Genomic DNA, 22226 nt, shown 5'->3' with positions numbered 1-22226 from the left:
GAAGAAGCCACTACGCAAGCCCCTAGTTCATTAAATGGCCACACATTCGGGGCCTACGGTGTGACACGCTTCGTGCTGCGGTCTGCGGGGAACGCGATTATCGGTGCCTGGACACAAAATGCGATCTAGGGAAACAAATTTGTGGTCTTCCCCAGCGGCCTTTGTCCAAAGGGTCAGCATGCATACGAAGACGGCAAACGAGCTGTCACCGTCCTGCCGGCCGCGCAATACAACGCCACTTGTGAACCTTTTCGGACGAGGCAGGGAACCCGCCCTTGCCACACCCAAGATGGCCACCTGCACCCGCCTTTTACTTAGTTCCGCGCAAGCTCAGTTCCGACTGCCACTCCCAACATGGCACCACCAGCGCGCCCCGGGGAGGGACCAAAGGCGGAAGTGGGTGTGGCACAGACGGGAGCCGAGAAGGCTCGCAGAGGCCAGGCACAAGGGAGTGGGAGCTGCTGGGCCGAGGCGATGATCCCCCCGCAGGAGGCGTCCGCCCGGCGGCGGGAGATCGAGGACAAGCTGAAGCAGGTGAGGCTGGGGCTGGGAAGCAGGTGAGGGAAGGGGCCGAGATCCGGGCCAGAGCTTCTACTCAGGGAGGAGACAGGGCTAGGAGGGAGCACACCCTGCGAGGAGAAGGGGTTGGGGGCGAGGCCGTGAGGTTGGACGCGATGGTCTGCTTTAGCCTCCGGCTTCTTGAGATGTCCTTCCCCCGCTTCCCCCAGGAGGAAGAGACGCTGTCCTTCATCAGAGACAGCCTGGAGAAGAGCGACCAGCTCACCAAGAACATGGTGAGTAACCCCTCGGGTGGGAGGGCCAGACAGGTCTCCAGACCCTGGGGGAGAGCCCTTTTCCTGGCGGTAACGGTACAGAAGGCCAGGGGTTGTGATGGTGGTAATGTGAGGGTTTCTCTAGCAACAGTGTGGGTGTCTTATCTAGCTCTCTTCCCCTTTTCCGCCCCTTCACTGGGGATGCCGTAGCCCCTGCTGGCGCAGACTTTTCGGCTTTCTGTCCAAGCTCTCCATTCTTCCTTCCCCCCTTCCTCAGTCATTTAGCGAGACTGATTTACGTGGGCTAGGTAGTACTGGTCCTGTCTCATCCTCAATTCAAGTGATGATCAGAGGACCAGGTTAGCCTGAGATTCGGAGGCAGAGTAAACTCAGCCTTCACCTCAGAGGGCTTTAGGGGTAGATGGAGCTTTGAAATCAGACAGATCGTCTTATGTGTGTGTGGCTCCTGACAGGTAACTCTGACCTTTAGTTAACTCGTCTGCTAAGAGACGATGCCAGCCTCCCAAAGTGGCTGTGAAGGTCATAGGAGCCAATGGGAATGCATCTTGCATAGTACCTGGTCTACAATAGGTGTTCAACAAATACGAGTTTCCTTCCTTATTTCTAGAAGAGACTGGGAAAGCTCAAATTGAGTAGATACAAACTTGGCTATGTGTTAAGTACCACAATCATAAAGTTCTAGTCCTTATTTAATGAGATTCGCCCTTAGAGAGAGAGGGTTTTGAAGGTACGAGCAATGCATTGGAGGCTACTCTGTATGAAACCACTTCCCGTTCAATCTAGGAAAGCTTCAGAGAGAAGGTGAAATTGAGATTTGGCTTCAGAGGGCGGAAGGGAAGCCATCCTGGGGTGATTACCTTAGAAGGAGTTCATTTGATGCTTGGCCTGCCCTCAAATCAAACTTCATCCAGTTTATCTGGACCGCCTCCTCTGTGCTCTGCACATGGGGGGTGCTGGGGGTACAGTGGTGAACAAGTACACCCTCTCCCTTCCCTCATGGACTTTATTATCTAGAAAGCCAGAGAAAAGGCAGCAAATGCCAAAGACCCCGTGGGTGGGTAGAAGCGGTCCGGGGACAACCCTGAGTCCTGAGACTGGGCTGCCCTCCGCAGGTGTCTATCCTGTCCTCCTTTGAGAGCCGCCTTATGAAACTGGAGAATTCCATCATCCCTGTGCACAAGCAGACAGAGAACCTGCAGCGGCTGCAGGAGAATGTTGAGAAGACTCTATCCTGCCTGGACCACGTCATCAGCTACTACCATGTGGCCAGTGACACTGAGAAAATCATCAGGGAGGGGTGAGCTAGGGCCAGAGGGTCCCATGGCTAACACCTCTCGGGCCAGTGACCCTAGGCTTTCGAAAGGAGGGCTTGAATATTTGAGCCTAGAATTCTCTGTGCTAATTCTCTTCTCTTCCAAATACCGTTCACATGGTCGTTCCTTTTCATCTTCCACTGCCCGAGCTAATGCACCTCTTCTCCTTCACAGCCCCACAGGCAGGCTGGAAGAGTATCTGGGGAGCATGGCCAAGATTCAGAAGGCGGTGGAGTATTTCCAGGACAATAGCCCAGACAGCCCAGAGCTCAACAAAGTGGTGAGGGGCCCGCGGGCTGATGTGGGAGGTTTGGGGACACCAGCCCCTGTCCTGGTCTCATGAGGGACACTGGACCAGCTTAAAAGAGAACATATGGAAGAAAGAGTGGTAGGTAATACAATATGCATACTGTAGGCATTAAGATTTCTGCATCAGGAATTATAGATAACACATTTTTAGTACATCTTTATAATTTGAACTATAAACTACATATCAAATATAAATATGTTTTATTCTTATACTTATTTTTTTACTAGAGAGAGAGAGTGCACAAACGCAAGTTGGGGAGAGGGGGAGAAGGAGAGGGGGAGACAGAATCTTAAGCAGGCTCCCTGCTCAGCAAGGAGCCCAATGCAGGGCTCGATGCCACGACCTTGGGATCATGACCTGAGCCAAAATCAAGAGTCGGGTGTTCAACCAACAGAGCCACCCAGGCGTCCCATAAATTTAACATTTGATCTTTATACATGGATTTGTGTTTTTTCTGCTATGGTAAAAAAAAAAAAAAAATACATAATATAAAATTTGCCATTAAATTTTTTTTTAATGTTTCTTATTTTTGAGAGAGAGACAGAGCATGAGCAGGGGAAGGGCAGAGAGAGAGGGAGACACAGAATCCGAAGCAGGCTCCAGGCTCTGAGCTGTCAGTACAGAGCCCAATGCAGGGCTTGAACCCACAAACCGCGAGATTATGACCTGAGCCAAAGTCGGATGCCCACCCGACTGAGCCACCTAGGTGCCCCTCCTCTCTCGTTTTTGAAACATCTTTATTGAGATACAGTTCACATACCATAACGTTTGCTCACTTAAAGTATGCAGTTCACTGGTTCTAGTATAATCACAGAGTCGCACGACGTCCCTGGGACCGATTTGAGAACACTTTGATCACCCGAACAGGAACCCCGAACCCACTGGCGGCCATGCCCCTCCACCCCTCTTCCCGTTCACCCAGCTTCTGCGAGTCACTGGTCTGTGCTCTCTTTCCCCAGATTTGTCTCTTCCAGGCTTCTGATGTGAATAGGGTCGTATAATATGTGACCTTTTGTGTCTGCCTTTCACTTAGCATAATGTTTTCAAGGTTCATGCACATAGTGTTGTATGTCAGTGTTCAGTCCTGGGTATGGCTGAATAATACCGAATTGTGTGGATGGCCCACATTCTTCTGGTTCTCCGTTCTCCACTTGATGGACTCTCCATTTTTTGGCCATTATGAGTAGCATTGCTGTGAACCCTCATGTACACTCTTTGCGTGGACACATGTTTTCTCTTCTCTTGGATGTTCTGGATATCTGTTCCTTATCAGATATACAATTTGCAGATGTTTTCTCTCATCCTGTGGGTTGTTTTTCCACTTTTTTTTTAAATTTTTTTTAACATTTATTTATTTTTGAGACAGAGAGAGACAGAGCATGAGCAGGGGAGGGTCAGAGAGAGAGGGAGACACAGAATCCGAAACAGGCTCCAGGCTCTGAGCTGTCAGCCCAGAGCCCGATGCGGGGCTCGAACTCACAGACTGCGAGATCATGACCTGAGCCGAAGTCGGACGCCCAACTGACTGAGCCACCCAGGCACCCCTGTTTTTCCACTTTTTTGATGGTGTCCTTTGCAGCCCAGAAGTTTTTCGTTTGACATTGTTCAATTGATCTATTTTTTTCTTTTGCAAACCATTTTCTTCTTCTTTTTTTTTTTTTTTTTTTTATTATTCTGAGAGAACGCAAGCGGGGGAGGGCCAAAGAGAGAGGGAGGAGAGAGAGTCCCAAACAGGCTCTGCACTGACAGTGCGTAGCCCGATGCAGGGCTCGAACTCGTGAACCTGTGAGATCATGACCTGAGCCGAGATTCAGAGTTGGATGCTTAACCGGCTAAGCCACCCAGGCGCCCCTGCAAACCATTTTCTGACAAGAGGACACATTAATGGCTCAGTGAGAAAACAGTCAGCCAATATTTATGAAGCACCTGCATCTTAAAAAACTTTGAGTTTCACCCGTGAAATTACACTTTGAGAGAACACGAGGCAAAGACATAGCAAGGGGGGCTTCATGGTCTTTTTTTCTCGGGGTTAAAGGAAGTGAAGGCAGAGGAGGGGCCAGCTGAATGCCGAAGCAGCCTCAAACCCTCTCCCTTCCTTCCTTCCCTTGTCCCCCTAGAAACTGCTGTTTGAGCGGGGAAAGGAGTCTCTGGAGTCCGAGTTCCGCAGCCTGATGACCAGGCACAGTAAGGTTGTCTCCCCTGTGCTCATCCTGGATCTGATCAGCGGTGAGGATGAGCTGGAGGTCCAGGAGGAGGTGCCCCTGGAGCACCTGCCCGAGGGAGTGCTCCAGGATGTGATCCGCATCTCCCGCTGGCTGGTGGAATACGGCCGCAACCAAGGTGAGAGGGCCCAGGTGACAAGGCCAGACGGAGTGGGATTTTTTTTTTTTCCCCGTTTATTTCTTTAATCCATCTGGATTTTGTTGTTTTTTTAATAAAAAGGAGGTTAGTAGGAAATCACACATGAGCAATGATCTACAGTTTACGTGTCAAATTGTGAATGTGGCCGAATTTAGGCTTTTCTTTATATATCTTAATCTCCTATTTCTTTACTTTTTTGATTAGTTATGAAGACTCCGATGCTTATTTTTTTAAAGTTTACTTATTTATTCAAAGAGAGAGAGAGAGAGAGAGAGAGAAAGCAAGTGGTGTAGGGGCAGAGAGAGGGAGAGAATCCCAAGCAGGGTCTGCCCTGTCAGCACAGAGCCTGACACGGGACTTGAGCTCATGAACCGCGAGATCATGACCTGAGCCGAAACCAAGGGTCGGACACTCAACCGATTGCGCCACCCAGGCGCCCCGATGTTTATTTATTTTTGAGAGAGAGGGAGACAGGAGCTGAGGCAGGCTCCACCACACGGTCAGTGCAGAGCCCAGTGCGAGGCTCGAACCCGTGAATTGCAAGATCATGACCTGAGCCGAAGTCGGACGTTTAACTGACTAAGCCACCCAGGTGCCCCCAGTCACAAAGACTTCAAGTAGTGCAGAAAGCCTTTGTGCTTTTTAACAGTTGCATATGTTCTGCGGTATGGTGGTAACATCATTTCTTTAGCCGGTCCTAGAATTTAAAAAAAAAAAAAAATCTTGAGTCAAGCAAAAATTTTAGAAAACAAAAACTCCAACGAATATTCAATTTTAAGGTTTTTTAGCCCCCCCAAGCCCTCCTTCTATTTGTTAGCATATACACACACGCTGTCAGTGTGCATTACTGTTACCCTCTCCTTCCTTCACGGACTGCGTGGTGACAGGTCTCAGGGCTACAGGTGGTTACCTTGTGAACCCATCATGGCTCATAAGCTGCACTTTGGGGGGCCTCGGGGTCGGCGGGGCATTTTTAGGGGCTCTCTGGGGAGAAGAGGGAGGCCAGTGCATAGCCTCCAGACCCCTCAGCACCCTTCAGCCAGAGCCTCTGTGCTTTGGCCCATTTTTTACATCGGGGCTCCTCGTGACCCATTTGTTGGGACCTACTGAAATGTACCATGGCGTGTTTCCTTGCTCACTCGAGTTTTTGGATGTGCCAGTTTTCTGGTATTGATGAATAGTGCTGCAGTAAGCATACTTGTGTGGATTGCTTTTCTTACGTAGGGAGTCGTTGGGCGTTTTCTCAAAGATGCAATTATTGGATAGAAGTGCCCAAACAGATCTGTAACCTTGTGCCATTGTGAGCTCCTCTCCAGGTCAGTGGGGCCAGTTGACAGTCCCACGACGGTCCCATGGCTCTTTCGTCTTCATTAACTTCATTTATCTCATCTAGGGCTGTCACAGTCCTTTTTTTTTTTTTTTTTTAATTTGCACCTCATTAACAGCTAAAGATAGAGCGTGTTTTTCCTTCACCAAGACATTCCGTTGTCTCTTTGCCTCCTGTCAATTGCTCACGTCCTTTGTCCCCTTACCAAGGTGAATCTGGATGTTAGTTTTCTATTTTTTTTATCTAAAAAAAACGTAGCTTTGAAACGTAATCATCGGTTTTTCTGGGGGATATTTTCCTTTTCTAAAGACAGCCTGATGGGGTGCCTGGGTGGCTCAGTCGGCTGGGCGTCCGACTTCGGCTCAGGTGTTGATCTCATGGTTCGTGAGTTCGAGCCCTGCATCGGGCTCTGTGCTGACAGCTCAGAGCCCGGAGCCTGCTTCGGATTCTGTGTCTCCCTCTCTCTCTGCCCCTCCCCCACTCACGCTCTGTCTCTCTCCCCTTCAAAAATAAATAAACGTTAAAAAAAAAAAAAAAATTAAAAACAGCCTGATTTGGGATCAGGCTATGGGGGTGGCTGGGAGCCACAGCAGGTGCTACAAACGGGTTAGCGGGCAGAAACAGTGAGCTCTGTTGTTGCCCTGCACGCTGCACGGAGTGGGGAGAGAGGGTCCCATGGCAGGGCAGAGGCAGGGACCTGCCACAGCGCTGTCACCCCGTCTCTCCCCAGATTTCATGAATGTCTACTACCAAATTCGCTCCAGCCAGCTAGACCGCTCCCTCAAGGGCCTGAAGGAACACTTCCGGAAGAGCAGTTGTTCCTCTGGGGTGCCCTACTCCCCTGCTATCCCCAACAAGAGGAAAGACACGCCCACCAAGAAGCCCACCAAGAGGCCAGGTGAGCCCCCGCCCCAGCCGGAAGGCTGCGTGGGACCTGCCTTGCTTTCGGCCGCCCTGGGGTTAGCAGTGTTGGTCCTCCAGAGCCTGTCTTCACGGTGACCCCTGACCGTAGGTACCCAGGGCAGAGAGCAGGTGTCTACCCACCTAGCGAGCCCCGTCCACCGAGGCTCCGTGCTCCAGGTGAAACGTCCCCACGTGCCAGCCGCAGCTTGGCAAGCCTGGCTGTGTCAGGCTGCCGAGAGCTGCAGCCCTCGGCTGAAAGAGAGGCTAGGATATCGCAGGGCGAGGGGCTGCCGTGACCAGCACCAGGGAGAGAAAGCTCGTGAAACCAGGGGCCTCTTCCACCTTAGCCCACACTGCCGAGCTGCGGCGGCAGGCACGTGCCCTGTGTGGCCTGGGGGACCTGGGGGACCCCCCCCCCCCGCCTCGTGACAGCAGGCTGTGTGTAGGGCGTTCCTTCCCGACCTGCCCATGCCCCTCAGGGCCCAAGTGAGCAGAGGGCTGGGGAAGCTGGGCCTGGTGGCCCCGGCGCAGGAAGTGCACCGCCTTCTCCCCGCCAGGGTGACTGTCCCGGCGGTCACCTAGAAAACCGGCTCCAAACAGTGACTGTGCTAAGCCAGCCCGCTGGGCTGCAGCTGCCTGCACACATTCAATCTATCCCCGTGCCTTTGTGGGTTGGGCAGGGGCCTCGAGGCTCTGAGGCTGCCTGCCTCGGCCAGTCTGTGCTCTCTTCCCCTGTCTCTTCTCTGACAGGCCCACGTCGGGGGGGCCGCGGGACCCGGTCTGCAGTGGCCCAAGAGTGCTGGCTGGCCATGCCGGGGCTCACAGTGGGCCTAATCTGTCCTTGGCTTATGGGCCCCAGAAGCAAACTCTGGCTGTGAGGATCCCTGCAGTTGCTGTGGGGTTTCCAGACTTGTCAGCTGCCAGTAGGTTAGGACCCATGTTGGAAACTAGGGAATCGGGCCTCTGGGACGTCAATTCCTGGCTCAGAGGAGAGGAGCAGGGAGGCCTCAGTTGGTCGGTAATTTAATACCAGCCTCAGCGTCTCTGTGGTAATTGGGTGCCTGATGGGTTTGGCGGCTGCCCGATCAGCGTCCCCCGTCCACACCCATGGCAGCGTGCTATCTAGGCTCCTCGAGGCCTGTCTGCAAGCCCATCTGTTCCTGGTCTGTTGTGGGGCAGGAATCTGATTCGCTCATTAGCAGGACCGCTTGGCGAATGGGGAGAGCACAGGGAGACAGGTGCTGAGCTGAGGCCCTGAACCTGGTCATTAGTAGCTAATTGTGATGTGGTACAAACAGAAAGAAATGAGCCACTCCAGACCTGGCTCCTTTTCCCCCAGCTTTTTTGGGGAGGGGGCTGCCAGGACCCAAGCCGCCTCACTCTGATCAGAGACATGGGAGGGGGTGGGGGGACACAGGAGTCTCCAGGGAAGATGGACCAGAGTTAGCTACGAGGACCTCGTCCCCCCTCCCAGTGCATTTCATTATCGAGGGAGCTGTCCTCGTCCATTTTAAAAGCTATTTCATTTGCCCGCATTTTCTGCCCTGAGATGTCTCATTCCCGCAGAGGTGGCTGACCCTGGAGGCTGTAGGCACTGCAGTTTTGTTTTCGTTGTTGTTTTCACTTGTGATACTAACTGTTGTTTTTTCCCCCCATGCCGAGAGCATGCACCCTTTCTACTGCCCTCCCTCTGGCTCTGTGCCGTGGCTTCTGTTAACCGCCCCCCCATCCTAGCTTCTGAGTTTTTTTCCCATTGCTTTGGGGGTTCAGGTGGCTTTGGTGCACGGGGCCAGGCTGCCTCAGGGTCTCCAAGCCTTCCGTCTTGGGGATTGCTGTCCCAGGAAGCTCAGTGCTGTCTCACCAACCCCCGGGTTCTGTTTTCTGTTGACCTCTGTTTAGCCACATCCCAACACTGAGCATGCCTGGGGCCGGGGACTCTGCCTGGGGTTTCAGGCCGGGCCTTGGGCCTGCTGGCCTCCAGGGGTCCCCAGGCTTTGCCAACCTGGCTGTGCCCTCTGGGTGTGAGAGCCTTGTCACCAACTCCTCCGTCCTGAGCCCTGGTTTATTCTGACTTAAATGCCACTCAGTAGTGTTTTTTATTTTTGGCTTCCCCTGATGGATCTTTGCCCATCTCCTCTCCTTCACCCGCTGCACTTTCTAAAAAGCACTCGATCCAGAACGATGAGGGTCAGTAGTAGCAGAATCAGGAGCCCCGTGTGGAGAGCGACCCGTGTCTGTTCCTTCCTGCCCATCTGCAGCGTCTCCGGTGGTCCTGGGAAGGGGCCTGCTGGAGAGATGGCGTGTGGGCATGCTCACTGTCGGGGGGTCCGGGTGTGGGGCTCAGGGCGGGGGGCAGGTGGAGGGCCGCTGCTGTTTTCTCTCACTCATTTCCTAGGTCCTCTTATCTCCTCTCTGTGTGGCTCTGGTGACAGGGACGATCCGTAAGGCTCAGAACCTTCTGAAACAGTATTCCCAGCATGGTCTAGATGGGAAAAAGGGGGGCTCTAACCTCATTCCTCTGGAAGGTAATCACTCTGTGTTCCTCCCCTGTTCCCTCCTCCTCCACCATGTGTCCACTCTCGTGGCAGGGCAGAGCCTCCAAGCCCCCAGGAGGGCCGCGGGAGAGTCCTGGAGAGGGAAGCAGGGGCGGGAACAGCAAGTCCCTGGTGCCTCTTGTTCCAGCTGGCCCAGGGGCAGCTTTCACGGCCTCGGCCTGGTCCTGTCTGGCTGCCGGCAGCTCTGCCCTCCCTGAGGCTTCCTACTCCCTCCCCTCCCTGTCTCTGTCCTTGTCTCCTATTTGAACTCAGAGCAAGTTCTTTGTCGTGGGCAGCCCTTTCACGCTCAGACCAGCAGCGGCAGGACCAAGCTGGCCTAGGCCTCCGGGCCACCCGCTCCTTCCCCAGCTTTAGAAAGTGGAGTGAGAGCCACAAGGGGGATGGGCAGCCTGTAGGTCATGTCCCTCCTTGTCTCCTGTCAGAGGAAGGACAGCCCTGCCCTGGTGGACCTGACCCTCCTTTGAAAGAATAACCCTGGGAAACAAAAGAAGGCTGGCCCGTTCACGCCGCAGTGACATTTCTCTAGCTGAGTCTCTCTCCCTGATAGGGTGAGGTCGGTAAACCCCCTGGGGCCAAGCATCAGACCCTCTGCAGCTGTCAGAAGCTCTTCAGAGCTTGGTGGTCCCGTGGGCTTTCTCTGGCCTCAGGGCGGCTTGGAGAAGCAGCTCTCAAGGACTGTCTGGGGCACTGCAAGTCAGGCTTGAAACGGCTGTTCCCAGCGTGGTCCCAGGCAGAGGAGGGGCTCAGAGCCCACTCCGGCGCCCCTTCCCCTGCACCCCATCTCACACCCCACCCGGGAGATGGAGGGCTTCTTCCCTGGCCCCGAGGGGCAGCCCACCCGACCCCCGGATAAACGCTGCTCGCGTCTGTGTGGCCGACATCTCGCTAGGTCACGAGCATGATTTCCGAGTTAAGCACCTGTCGGAGGCCCTGAACGACAAGCACGGGCCGCTGGCTGGTGAGTACTGCAGCCCAGCCCGAGGGCAGCCGAGGAGGGCTCTGCTCTGAGGATGAGCCAGGCCTGTCTGCCTCTCTGTCTCTCTCTCAAGTCTGTCTTTTGGGCACTAGGTCTCCTTGCCTCCCTCCAGATGGGAGTGCATGCCTGGCTCTCAGGGCCTGGGCCAAGGGGAGAAGTTGCTGCTACTTGGAAGGTGGCTCCCCGCAGGGCAGGGAGCCCTGACATCTGACTCCAACAACAGCTCCAAAGCTCTGACTCGGAGCCCGTTCGTTTGCTGATAGGACCAGGTTGCCTGCAGGTGCCCCTGTCCCAGCCTCCAATAGCGGGGCCGGGTCTCCTGCTGGGGCAGCTGACCGGCAGGGAGCCCTCCCTTTCTGGGACTCACATCACCTTTTCTCAAAGGTTGACCCCATGCCGGCTAGTCTCATAGCCCATGGCCCACCGCTGCCTGAGACATTCCAGAAGGTCTGGCTGGGCTGATAACTGCCTTCAGTGGCCCAGCATTTTCTCAGACGGGTGGGCACTGCTGCTCACCCACCCTGGCTGGGTGGCTTTCTAGTACCATCCTCAGTCCTGGGGTCAGGTGCACCTTAGCCAGGAAGCTGATTTAGGGCTCTTGCCTCTGCATCCGTTTATCCGTCTCCCTGCCACCTCGAGTACCTGATGCTCTGGGACATAAATACTGTCCGGCAGAGCTGAAAGTGAAGCCAGGACAAAGGCTGGATTCAGCCCCGTTTTTCCCCTTGAACCGGTCAGGCCCACTAGAGCCCTCTCAGCTTTCTGCCAGAACGGTCTACCTCTTTCCCATATGCTGCTGGCCTGGGCTACAGGCCAGGAGCTGGGGAGACCCATTCCGCCCCCCCCACGCCCCGCAGGGAGAATGGCTGCCTCCAGACCAGCCGCTCAGGGGCACTGCTGTCCCCCCAGGGAGAGACGACACGCTGGACGTGGAGACCGACGCCTACATTCACTGCGTCAGCGCCTTCGTCAAGCTGGCCCAGAGCGAGTACCAGCTGCTGATGGACATCATCCCCGAGCACCATCAGAAAAAGACCTTTGACTCCCTGATCCAGGTCCTGCCCCGCCCCACCCTGCTCCCGGGGCCTGACCAGATGCCCCAGCAAAAGCTGTCACTGCAGAAGCTTGAGTTTGGGCCAGATCTGTCGTCCGTAGCCTTCATCGTAGCCACCACCGCGTCTGGGGCGCCTCCCCGTTGCCGGCTGCCTCTGCGGGGCATGCCGTCTTCCCCCACCCCCCTCCGGGAGCCCTTACCACACCTGGGAGCCAGCTCTCACCTCCCTGCGCCTCTGTGAGCTGTGCCCTCGCCCCACTCTCTCAGGATGCGCTGGATGGGCTGATGCTGGAAGGAGAGAACATCGTGTCTGCTGCCCGGAAAGCCATCATCCGGCACGACTTCTCTGCCGTGCTCACCGTCTTCCCCATCCTGCGGCACCTCAAGCAGACCAAGCCCGAGTTTGACCAAGTGCTCCAGGTATGCGGGTAGGAAACCCCCTGGGGACATGGGGAGGAGGGATCCTGCCGCCTGGCGCAGTCTCCCGAGGGAGCCGCCTTCTCCGCCCTAACACCTCTGCTCGCAGGGTGAGTGGAAGCAGCTTCAGAGGGGCCCTGGGCACGTACGGGGTGACCGGACAAGAGGGGAGGCCCTGGGGTGAGGGGCAGGGAAACAGCTGGCAAGGAGCTGGGTTCCACTGCTCTGTGTTTGCGTCCTTAGGGAACGGCCGCCAGCACCAAGAATAAGCTGGCCGGCCTCATCACCTCCATGGAGACCGTGGGAGCCAAGGCACTGGAAGACTTTGCTGACAACATCAAGGTGCTCTCTGCTCTCCGCTGCTGCTGCTGCTGCCCTAGGGACTGTGGGCAAGACCACCAGGGGCCTGCTTCCTGTCAGCACCCACTGGCCTCCCTTTCTCTCCCAGGGGGCTCCTGAGCCCCCAAGGGGTGAAGCTCCTGCCCCACTTGTCCTGTCCCGTCTTGCTCGCCTTTGTGTCTGATGGGTGTCCTGACACCTGTCTGCCAGGAGGTGGCACCAAGACCGGGCTGCCTGGGGCCTGGGAGCGGGGGGGAAGGGGGGGCGGCGAGGCTTTGGGAACAGGTTCTGGAAGTTGTTTTTTCCACAGAATGACCCGGACAAGGAATACAACATGCCCAAGGATGGCACCGTGCATGAGCTCACGAGCAATGTAGGTGCTGCCCCAGGTCACCTGGAGAGGGAAGGGGGCCTAGGGTGGCCCAGAGCTGCATGCTGGTGGCAGGATGCATGGCAAAGTACTTGGCGTCCCCAGTAGACTAGTTCATTCAGGGCAGGAGGCTTGCGATCACCCTATTCCCTGGGCAGACCCCTGGCCCTGCATTTGCCCTGGAATGGTCAGAGGGGATGCGTTTGGGAGGTAATCTGACCTTTAGGTCCTGCCCTTGACCTTCTTTCCTCCCCAAACAGGCCATCCTCTTCCTACAGCAGCTCCTGGACTTCCAGGAGACGGCTGGTGCCATGCTGGCCTCCCAAGGTACTCGGTACCTCCCAGTGGGGCCCCCTACCCCATACCCCACTCCTCCCTCTGTCTGGAAACACAGGGGTTACCGGCCACCTCCGAAAGAGATTTCCTCCAGCCCTGTGGAGTGGGGTTTGACTGTGCCTTTCCTGTCCCAGCCTCCCCCCCTTCTTGCTCCTTCTGCCCTCCTGGCTCTGGAGAGTGGCACTCCCTGGGTCGGAGATGCCCTGCCTGGCTCGCCCCTCCTTCCGCATTTCTCCACCTGCTTTTGTGTTCGCCTGTCCTCCCAGTTAGTCCCACACAGCTGACCGTTCCGTGGGCTGGCGTCCCAGGGCCGGCCTGGTGTCTACCCGCTCATCACTGCCCTGGCACTGGAGCTGGGGAGGTTGGCGTTTCTGAGCACCAAGAACCAACCCGATGTGTTGGGGCCCCCGGGCCCTCCCCCTCTGTCCGTTTTCGGGGCGAGGAGCCAGGAGCGGCCTCTGGCCTGCGGTTCTCTGGACCCCCACTTCGCTGCATGCTCCCTTGCCTTCAGGGGTCCAGTGTCTGTGTTCTGGCTGTCACGGGGAGGGGTCTGCTTGACTTGGGGACACGGTTTCTAACCTGTGTTTGCACTTTGCGTCTTTCTTCCTTCTTTGTCTCTCCCCCTCCCCCTCTGAGTGCACTGCCTTTCACTCCGTAGTTCTCGGGGACACATACAATATTCCTTTAGACCCCCGAGGTAAGCAGCACCATCCTGCCCCTGTGTAGCCCCATGGGGGACAGAGGCCCCTGGACAGACTCAGGACCTACTGGGGAGCGGGGGTCGGAGGGGACATGGGTGTCTTCGGGGCACTCCTAATGGTCTCCGCTCCCCACAGGGCCACTTTCTGTCCCTGAGCTTATTCAAGCGACACCCTGAGTGCCCCCTCCAGGCTAGCCCAGCACCTGTGCGCCCCCTCCCTCCCTGCCCACCCCCCCTTCCCCCTTGGCCTTCTGCTTGTTCAGAGGGGCCGGGCAGAGGGGGTTGTGGGAAGTGGGGGAGAAGGGGCAGAGGCCGTGGGGAGCCCACAAATGGGGTAGGTGGGCTTTGTAGACAGCACCCAGCATGAGTCGGGGCTGGGGGGGCACGGGGTGTCCCACTCCTGTCCTGCCAGCCTTCCTGCTGATCACAGTCCGGCTCGTTCACCATGCCACCCTGTCACCGCAGAGGGGCTGGCCCTGGGCTCCAGGAAGAGTCTGAGGGAGGGCTCCCTGCAGCAGGCGGGAGCCCAGCGGCTGCGCAGACACCCAGCTCTGCCCCCAGCGCCTCCACACCCAGTCTACCCGAGGAAGGCTCGGGGCCCCTCCCAGGGTTTCCACAGTGGCTCCTGGGGCCGAGGGAAGGCCGGAGAGGGTCCTGGCTGCTGCCACCAGTGCAGTAACTGCCCTTCTCCTCTCCCAGAGACCAGTTCCTCAGCCACCAGCTACAGCTCTGAGTTCAGCAAGCGCCTGCTGAGCACGTATATCTGTGAGTGCGGTCTGGCCCGCCAGGAGCCCCCCGCCCCCATATCCGCCTCCTCTTCTTTCTTTCTTGCTCTCCTGCTACTGCCGGTCCGCTCCTGGGCACCCTTGGCCTTTGGGATCGTAACCCAACCTCCGATTTAGGGGCAGAGGGGCCGGGCGGGCAGGGGGCCCCCGACGCTTGTGGAGTCTGGAGTTGGGAGGGACAAGGACGAGGGGTAGGAGCCGGTTCGCGTCCCAGGGGTTGGGTCGTTTCGGTCACACTGCCATGGTGGATGTAGCCACGTCCTTCCCTGTGCAGGTAAAGTCCTGGGCAACCTGCAGTTGAACTTGCTGAGCAAGTCCAAGGTGTATGAGGACCCGGCTCTGAGCGCCATCTTCCTGCACAACAACTACAACTACATCCTCAAGGCCCTGGAGAAGTGAGTGGCGGCAGGTGCCGGTGTATATCTCTCCCCGGTCCCCTGCCCACCCTCGCGGGGCAGCCTGTGCCCTCTGCCTGGACAGGCGGGGAGGCAGGGCCTTACCCCTTGTGGCCCCAGGACCTGGAGTGGTGTGAGACACGCCCCACCGGTGCTGCCGCAGAGGCCGGCCACCTTTGGGCCCTGAGAGCTGATCCCGTCCCCTCTGCTCTCTCCCTGCTCCTGCCCCAGATCCGAGCTGATCCAGCTGGTGGCCGTGACCCAGAAGACAGCCGAGCGCTCCTACCGGGAGCACATCGAGCAGCAGATCCAGACCTACCAGCGCAGGTGGGCCCCCCCCCCCCCCGCCACGCCCTCCCCTTACCCCTCTTTCCTATCCGAGCTTCAGGCAGAGTGGGGTCAGTCACGGGGACGCGCTCCCCTGTGGACCCAGTCCCAGTCTGCCACTTGCTACTTAACCACACTGGCAGGGTGGAGAGGGAAGCCGCCTCCCCTACCGCAGCCCTTGTCCTCGGGGCTGCTGTGGCCAGCCTCCCCGGAGGGTGGGCTGCCAGGGCTGCAGGCTAAGTAGGATCGAAAGGGGATGTGAGGCCAGGCAAAGAGCGAGTTCGCGAGAGCTCTTGAGCTGGCGGAGCCTCGCTCTGCGGCACGCCTTCTGCTCCTCCTCCCTGCTCCTCTTGGTTTGCGGGTCTCCTTTTGCGCGTTTCTTTCCGTGAGCGGTCTCCCTCCTTCCTTTGTCCTCTGCTTCCTCCTTTCTTTCTCATCTGCTTCTCCACCCTTATGCTCCGTGAAATCGATGTGAGCGTAGCTGGTTGTATCTGTTCAACGTATTGAATTCCGTTTCTTGTTCTTAAAAGCAAGCAGCTCGAACGTTTTCTCTTTCCAAGGAAAAATCTCAGTTGTGTTCTGCTTAGTTGTGACCCCAATTGATTGCTGACCTCCCCCTCACTCAGTAGATCAAGAGATTTAAAAAGCAAAACAAACCAGGGGCGCCTGGGTGGCTCAGTCAGTTAAGCGTCCGACTTCGGCTCAGGTCATGATTTTACGGCTCGTGGGTTCAAGCCCTGCCTCGGACTCTGTGTTGACAGCTTACACTCTGTCTCTCAAATATGAATGAACATTAAACACACACACACACACACACACACACACCCCAAACCAGCCCCTGGGAAGCAGCAGCAGCCTGAAGCTCTCCCTTTTCTGCCTTCTGCTTCTCTCCCCTCCTGGCAGCTGGTTAAAGGTGACTGACTACATCGCTGAGAAGAATCTACCTGTATTCCAACCAGGAGTCAAGGTGGGTGGAAGGCCCGGGCTGGGAAGGCTTGTCCAGCAGATGTGATACTTGTTGTCACGTCTCTGGGTGAAAAACGGACAAGCATCCCGCCGGGACGAGCAAAGGGCAGCGGGAGAAAGGGCCAGGCTCAGGTGTCTGGGGAAGGAGCCAGTGGCAGGGCGGCTCTGCTCTGAGGGACGCTTTCTCTGCCCTCTCTCGCCACCCCCAGCTGAGGGACAAGGAGCGGCAGATGATCAAGGAGCGGTTCAAGGTGAGCTGGGGTCCTCCCCTCTCCACTGCTTCCCACTGCTGTGGCAGGGACACAGACCCAGAGTCTTTGTGTTTGGGTCGCTTCTATTTCCACCTTTTTGCTGGCCAGGGCTTCAACGATGGCCTTGAAGAATTGTGCAAAATCCAGAAGGCCTGGGCTATTCCTGACACGGAGCAGAGAGACAAGATTCGCCAAGCTCAGAAAAACATCGTCAGGGAGACCTATGGGGCCTTTCTGCACAGGTGAGCCCTCCGGTCCCCACCTTCCCAGCCCTACGCCCCTCGCTCCCCCTCGCTGGGTCTCTGCTCTCCTTCCAAAAAACCACGGAGGGGCTGGGGGGTGTGGGTGGCAGAGCCGGCACCCTGGGCTTTGCTGGGGGGCAGACGGGGATGTCACTCAGGGGCGCCCTGTCAGGAGTGCCTAAGGTTGAGACCGACCTGGGGGGTTGCTAGCCTGCCTCCTGACCTCAGTGCCTGGTCAGGTATGGCAGCGTGCCCTTCACCAAGAACCCTGAGAAGTACATCAAGTACCGCGTGGAACAGGTGGGCGACATGATCGAGCGCCTCTTTGACACCTCTGCCTGAGCCTGCTACTGCTCCTGCCTGGCTCTGCCAGGTCAGCCATGTTATTGGACAGATAAACCAGTGTTAACTTGCCTCTGGGCCTGGTGACTTTGACATCCTTGGGGCCAGGGGCCTTTTTCCACCCCTTCCCCAGCCCGGCGCCCTGTCCCTGAGCCCTGGGGTCCTGGTTGGCATTTCTTCCTGGAGCCCCCCAGACCACCACTCTCCCAGAACCCTGGGGTTCCCTCACACCTTAGGTTTCGTGACCCTGAGCCTCCCTGGGCCGCATGCTAGCTTCCAGACAGGAAAGGACAAAGAAGAAAGACCAAGGCCTATAGCCACAGCTGCCTCATGTGTACAAGAGCAGGAGAGTGAATATGAATAGCCCACCGCTGGCCCAGTTCAGAGCTGGGGGTGGAGAACGCCCCCTTGAGCCCAGAAATGTCGGTAGGGCCCAGTGAGGGGCAGGCCACAGCGCAGCCAGAGGGCGTGGCGAAAAAACAAGCAGGAGCGACCCACTCGTGCATTCGGTGCAGAAAACGTATTCCCCCTCACCCACGGCCCGGAAGTCGGGGTGTTCTGCCTCCTAGGCATCCCCCGGGTGACTGGAGTGGGAGTGCCCTCTCTCCGTGGTCTCTAGGGTCCAGCACCCTGCAGAAAGAGTTCTGAGAAGCCTGGCTACCCTATGTGGCCTGACTCAGGCCCCTGTCTCCTGGTGCCCAGGGCCTCCTGGCCCAAGGCCCAACAGCAGTAGTCGCAGAAATGGGGGCCAGATGCCTGGTACACAGTGGTGAGAAGTTCAGGAGCATGGTAGGGGTTGTGTGCAGGTGTCGGCCCCACCCGCATAGCGCAGGAATGAGTAGCCAGTTCAGGGAAGACAGATGCTTGAGGTGCACGTGCACACATCACTTGGGTGATGACGGGTTTATTTCACGCTCTGCTTTCACGGCTATCAGAAGGGAGAACTCAGGGTGGCCCGGGATCCGCCGGGCTTCGGAGAAGGGTTGACCTCTTCCTTTCTCCAGAGACGCTGTCACGGCCCTTCCCCTGGGTGCGCAGCCCCGGGCCCTGAGCTGTCACAGCCTGGGCTGCCCGCCATGGGGCATGGCCTTGCCGGGAGCTGGGTCAGACTTGCACGTCGCCCACATCCAGAGCCCGATGAAGAAAAACTGGCTGCACACTACACCCACCACATACACCAGGAAGAAGACGTGGTCAGCAGCCTCGGCCTGGCTCCTTCTCGACCCCTTCACTCTGGGGGCTCCTGGTGGGGGGAGATGCAGGAAAAGGCGGTGTTTTTCGGGGCTCGCCCAACATGCCGGCTCAGAGCAGAAGAGTGAGCCCTGGGGGCCGTCCGCCTGTATCTGTGCCTTCCTTAGATTTACAGCTAATGAATATTGGGGTCTGGCCCATTCCAGGCCATCTTGAGCTGCAGAAACACCCTCATAGACAAGCTCCTAGAGGCATAGGGCTATCTCCGGGAGTTTGAAGTCACCTGGGCCCTTACGGAAGCTACCTGGCTCCCTGCTCCAGACCCGCGTCTTCTAAGGACGGACACGGTGGAGCCCAGGGACCGTGGAGCTAGCAGAGTGAATGCGCGGAGCCGCCAGCCTAGTGACCCCCTCCTCAGCCCTGGGTGTGGGGCCTCCCGGCCCTGCCCTGTCACACCCACTCCTACCCTTATTCCTCCCTCTACCCCGTTCCAGGAAGGGGCTCCTGCCCACCTGCAGGATTTGGCTCTGAGTCCCCGTGACTGTGACCGTGCTGCTCCGCTCTAGGGGTCGGGCTGGGGCCGCTCTTGGCCCTGAGGTCGCCCCGGGCCAGCAGCGCGGCCAGCAGCACGGTCTCCATGGTGCTGGCAAAAAGCAGCAGCAGCAGCACAGTGAAGTAGTAAACTGGGGGCAGGAGGGCGGGGTGGGCAGGTCAAGGCCAGGCCTGCACCTCTGCGCCCAGGGAGCTGAGCAGAGGCCCGCCGCAGCCCAGGGCCGGGGGAGGGGCGCGGGACTTACTGAGCAGTGGGTTGCAGGAGGAGGAGCTGGGCAGGGCCTGCACCAGGGAGGAGTGGAAGACCAGGTAGCCCAGCAGCAGGGTCACCTTGTAGGCAATGCGCTCGGTGGCCTGGAGGGGCAGTAGCCCCCCGCACATGTCAGCCAACAGCAGGGCCTCCCCGGGTACCAGCAGAGCTATGATGGCCTTCAGCGCTGTGTTCTGCAGGCGCAGCTGGTAGGAAGGAAGTTGGGGCTTTGGGGGGGAGGAGGGGGTGTACAGGGGGGCCTGGGCACTTGCACGGTGACACCATGGCCTCTGACTGCACGCACGATGCCCCCATCAGCCCTCTGTCAGCCGCGCCGCGACTCACCGTCACCTGGAAGCAGGGCACCAGCTGCTGGGGTGGGACTTGGGTTTTCAGATCCCGAACTACGTATTCCCTCTTGACGCTCACAATCTCGTTCACCGCGTGCGCCCGGAACTCCAGCTCCAGGGCTGGAAGGGGTGAGGGTGAGAGTGGCCAAGTAGGAAGGAGGTACCCCTGTCCCTGAATCTCTCTCGGGAGTAAAGGTGCAGGGACTAGCTGGAGTCGGGGGGCGGGGGGGGGTGAGGCAAGGGGTGGGGTTTCTGGGCCAAGCTGGATGTCACCCTTGGGTCCGTGGGGTATTTTACTGGGTGGCTTCGCCTTTGGAATGCTTCCAGGAATAAGGCTGCAGCAACCTAGGTCTCCAGGCTCCATCAGAGTGGCCCAGACACTGCGGTTTGGCCCTGGCCGTTGAGGGCAGCTGCACTGGGGTAGCTGAGGGGAGACTAAAGGGGGCTGCAGCCAGAGCAGGGGAGAGCTGGGAGGTGGGCTGCCGCTTGGGAGGTACAGGCGAGAAGCATGCTCTGTTCTAGGATCTCTTCAGCTCCCCTAGACTGGTGTGAGCACAGGCCGGCTGCCCCCGTGTCTGTGTCGGGTGGATGTCGGCAGAAGGCCAGAGGCTCCCCCCTCCCCTCCCCCCTCCCCCCAGCTCCTGTCCCGTCAGCACCAGTGTTGCCGAGAGCGTAGAAGCTGAGGTTGCAGTCACTCTGGTCCCTGGGGAAGTGGAGGAGCTCAAAATCACAGTTGGTCTCAGTGGTGAGGGTCAAGTACAGGTCAACGTGGCCGTCGGGGTCCACTCGGGCCCTTGGGCTCTGATCCTGCCAGTCCACCCAGAGCCTGTTGGGCACGGGGAAGACACACAGCCAGAGGCTCAGCCCCTTCTCAGAAGGGGGACGTGGGGGAGACCCCAGCATAGCCCAGCTGCCCTCTGCTGCCATCTGGGTTCCAGAAGGGTGAGGGGGACATGGGGCAGTGAGGTGCACCTGTGGCCTGGCAGAGCCACCAGGAGGGGGATAGTCCCTAAGGAGGGCTTCCTGGCACAAGAACTCCCACCTCACTTACGCCTCCTGGATGGTGAGTCCTGGAGTCCAGAGTGAGTCCCAGGGCAGTGTGACTGCACGCCGTGGGCGCACACTCGCGTTCCAGGCCAGGCGAGTGTCCAGCCAGGACTGGGGGGGACACAAAGAAGCCACTAAGGCTCCCGCTCCCATAGATACACAGGCCCCCGGGCAGTTTGATGAAGGCTGGTACTCCTGAGCTGGACGAAGAGACGGTCCTCCCATCCCACCTTCCCAGCCCCTGGGCGCTCACCAGCCGAAGCAGCAGCATGGAGGACACTGTGTACCGCAGGATGTCCTGAGGAAGTGGCAGGGCAGTGTGTCACCTGGGGCTGGGCGCTATGGGACAAAAGAAGGCAAGAGACCCCACCCATCGCCCCGCTGGGCACCCAGCACCTGCTCCCTCCGTGGCCTGAGGACACTTACCACGTTAAACACGTTGGACACAAACACCCGCACGTCCACGAGCAGGGGCGCGCTCCCGTTGTTCGGAATCTGGATGGTTTCCTGAACCTCCTGGGGCCAGCTGAGGTCAGAGTAGGATGGCCAGGCTGAAGAACGGAGGTGGAGGTCATTTGGGTGGGTGCCCTGGGGTTCAAATCCCAAAGCTTAAACGACTTTACTCTCTCCACCTACCAACTGCCGGTGTTCTAAAGTCCCGCCCCTGGACCGAGGGCCCGGCGGTGGCGCTGAGCCTGAGGAAGGCCACATGGAGCAGGAGCTGCAGGGCCATCTTCAGCGGCTGCATGGAAGGCTGGATGGAGCCACGGGATCTAAACTGCTGCCTCTATTTCAGTTGCTTTGCTGGGGGACTGGGCAGTCAGGCAGGCAGCTGCTCTGTGCAAGGACTCTGGGGCCTTGGAGTCAGCACCCTCCCACCCCCAACCCGGGGTTCCGCAAACACCTGAAGACAAAGCACAGGATCCAGCCCCACCCATCCTGCACCTGCCTCGGCTTCCCTGCCCCGCTCCATTTCCATCACCTAGAATCAGCTGTCCCCTTCAGAGATAGCCAAGGGGAGTGGGCAAGCACAGATTCCCCCTCCCGCCTTCCCCCTTGACCTAGTCCTTCCAATCCGGGCAGACGCCACGGGTCTTCCCTGCCTTTTTGCAAGCGGGCGCCTGGCTGGTTAAGTATTCGAGCCTTTGCCAAAGTGCCCTGCAATTAACACCATGAGATACGTACATCCTTGGGAGTTTTCTTGCCTCTCCTCAAACACTGAACCGGTTCCGTGTAAAAAGCCTCGAAAGGCTCAAGAACTCCAAGAGAGGGGCAAACCCTGGGCAGGTAGAGGTTAGATCCCCAGCAAAGCCCTGTGGCATTCCCGCTCCAGCATGCAATTCTCAGCCTGCCCCAGCCCAGCAGTGCCTTAGAACTGCTCCTGGGTACCCTGGAGCACGGCGGGTGAGGGGCGCCTTCCCTGGCCCAGAAGAAATACCTAGCTGCCGGAGACTTGACCCCAGACAGAAGGAAACCCCAAGGCTGAAAGTAGACACTGATCAGTCTGCGGACACTGGGAAGGAGCCCCAGAAGGCTGGGAGTAGGGAGGGACCTCCCCCACCCCCGCCACACACACACACACACACACACACACACACACACTTGCTGGCTTAGGAGCGTTACTAGGAACACAGTGTCTGCGCTCGCTCATCGACCAACTTATCTCGCCAGCTTAAACGCTCTGCCTGCCTTTGTCTCACGCCTAGGTGGCTGCTGGTTGGCGGATCTATATATACTTGGCGCCTCAGGTTGGCCATGCGCGGAGAGCCTTGG

At 57.9% G+C, this 22226-nt stretch overlaps 3 protein-coding genes across 12 annotated transcripts in view; 2 read left to right on the top strand and 1 right to left on the bottom strand.

Annotated features, from left to right (window-relative positions):
• The first annotated feature begins 380 nt into the window (after positions 1 to 380).
• On the top strand, positions 381 to 17135 carry EXOC7 (exocyst complex component 7). 10 transcript variants are annotated; one of them, XM_043585620.1, is made up of 21 exons: positions 400 to 534; positions 729 to 794; positions 1907 to 2091; positions 2282 to 2387; positions 4535 to 4757; positions 6836 to 7003; positions 9441 to 9533; positions 10453 to 10521; positions 11449 to 11594; positions 11861 to 12013; positions 12254 to 12352; positions 12660 to 12722; positions 12980 to 13046; positions 13714 to 13752; positions 14455 to 14520; positions 14815 to 14935; positions 15167 to 15262; positions 16166 to 16229; positions 16438 to 16479; positions 16588 to 16721; positions 16961 to 17135. In XM_043585620.1, the coding sequence occupies exons 1-21, from the start codon at positions 475 to 477 to the stop codon at positions 17061 to 17063; spliced, it is 2163 nt and encodes a 720-aa protein (XP_043441555.1). In that variant the 5' UTR covers positions 400 to 474; the 3' UTR covers positions 17064 to 17135. The 10 variants fall into 10 exon arrangements, with proteins under 10 accessions (XP_043441560.1, XP_043441555.1, XP_043441559.1 ...); XM_043585624.1 differs by lacking the exon at positions 9441 to 9533 and having other exon boundaries at positions 401 to 534; XM_043585622.1 differs by lacking the exon at positions 10453 to 10521 and having other exon boundaries at positions 401 to 534.
• Positions 17136 to 18118: 983 nt separating this feature from the next.
• ZACN (zinc activated ion channel) lies at positions 18119 to 21769 on the bottom strand. Its single transcript, XM_043585634.1, has 9 exons — positions 21090 to 21769; positions 20880 to 21004; positions 20707 to 20751; positions 20458 to 20564; positions 20063 to 20232; positions 19402 to 19526; positions 19052 to 19262; positions 18767 to 18937; positions 18119 to 18306 (listed from the first exon to the last, which is right to left on the bottom strand). The coding sequence occupies exons 1-9, from the start codon at positions 21199 to 21201 to the stop codon at positions 18119 to 18121; spliced, it is 1254 nt and encodes a 417-aa protein (XP_043441569.1). The 5' UTR covers positions 21202 to 21769.
• SRP68 (signal recognition particle 68) overlaps positions 20483 to 22226 on the top strand; it is a 46339-nt gene continuing 44595 nt past the window's right edge. The window contains exon 1 of the mRNA XM_043585632.1: positions 20483 to 20488. The gene's annotated coding sequence lies outside the window, so the exon portion shown is untranslated. The remainder of the gene's footprint in view (positions 20489 to 22226) is intronic.

This window comes from Prionailurus bengalensis, chromosome E1, assembly GCF_016509475.1.
Source record: "Prionailurus bengalensis isolate Pbe53 chromosome E1, Fcat_Pben_1.1_paternal_pri, whole genome shotgun sequence".
Classification (NCBI taxonomy): Eukaryota; Metazoa; Chordata; class Mammalia; order Carnivora; family Felidae; genus Prionailurus; species Prionailurus bengalensis.
This window is presented reverse-complemented; position numbering and strand designations above follow the sequence as displayed.

Excerpts from the sequence above, each read along its gene's own strand:
- EXOC7 (XM_043585620.1), top strand. The coding sequence starts at position 475 with ATGATCCCCCCGCAGGAGGCGTCCGCCCGGCGGCGGGAGATCGAGGAC. Across the intron at positions 2,092-2,281 it reads GAGAAAATCATCAGGGAGGG|CCCCACAGGCAGGCTGGAAG; the intron begins GTGAGCTAGGGC and ends TCTCCTTCACAG. Across the intron at positions 13,753-14,454 it reads TATTCCTTTAGACCCCCGAG|AGACCAGTTCCTCAGCCACC; the intron begins GTAAGCAGCACC and ends CTCCTCTCCCAG.
- ZACN (XM_043585634.1), bottom strand. The coding sequence starts at position 21,201 with ATGCAGCCGCTGAAGATGGCCCTGCAGCTCCTGCTCCATGTGGCCTTC. Across the intron at positions 20,752-20,879 it reads TGTCCAACGTGTTTAACGTG|GACATCCTGCGGTACACAGT; the intron begins GTAAGTGTCCTC and ends CCACTTCCTCAG. Across the intron at positions 18,307-18,766 it reads CTCAGAGCCAAATCCTGCAG|GAGCCCCCAGAGTGAAGGGG; the intron begins GTGGGCAGGAGC and ends TCCCCCCACCAG.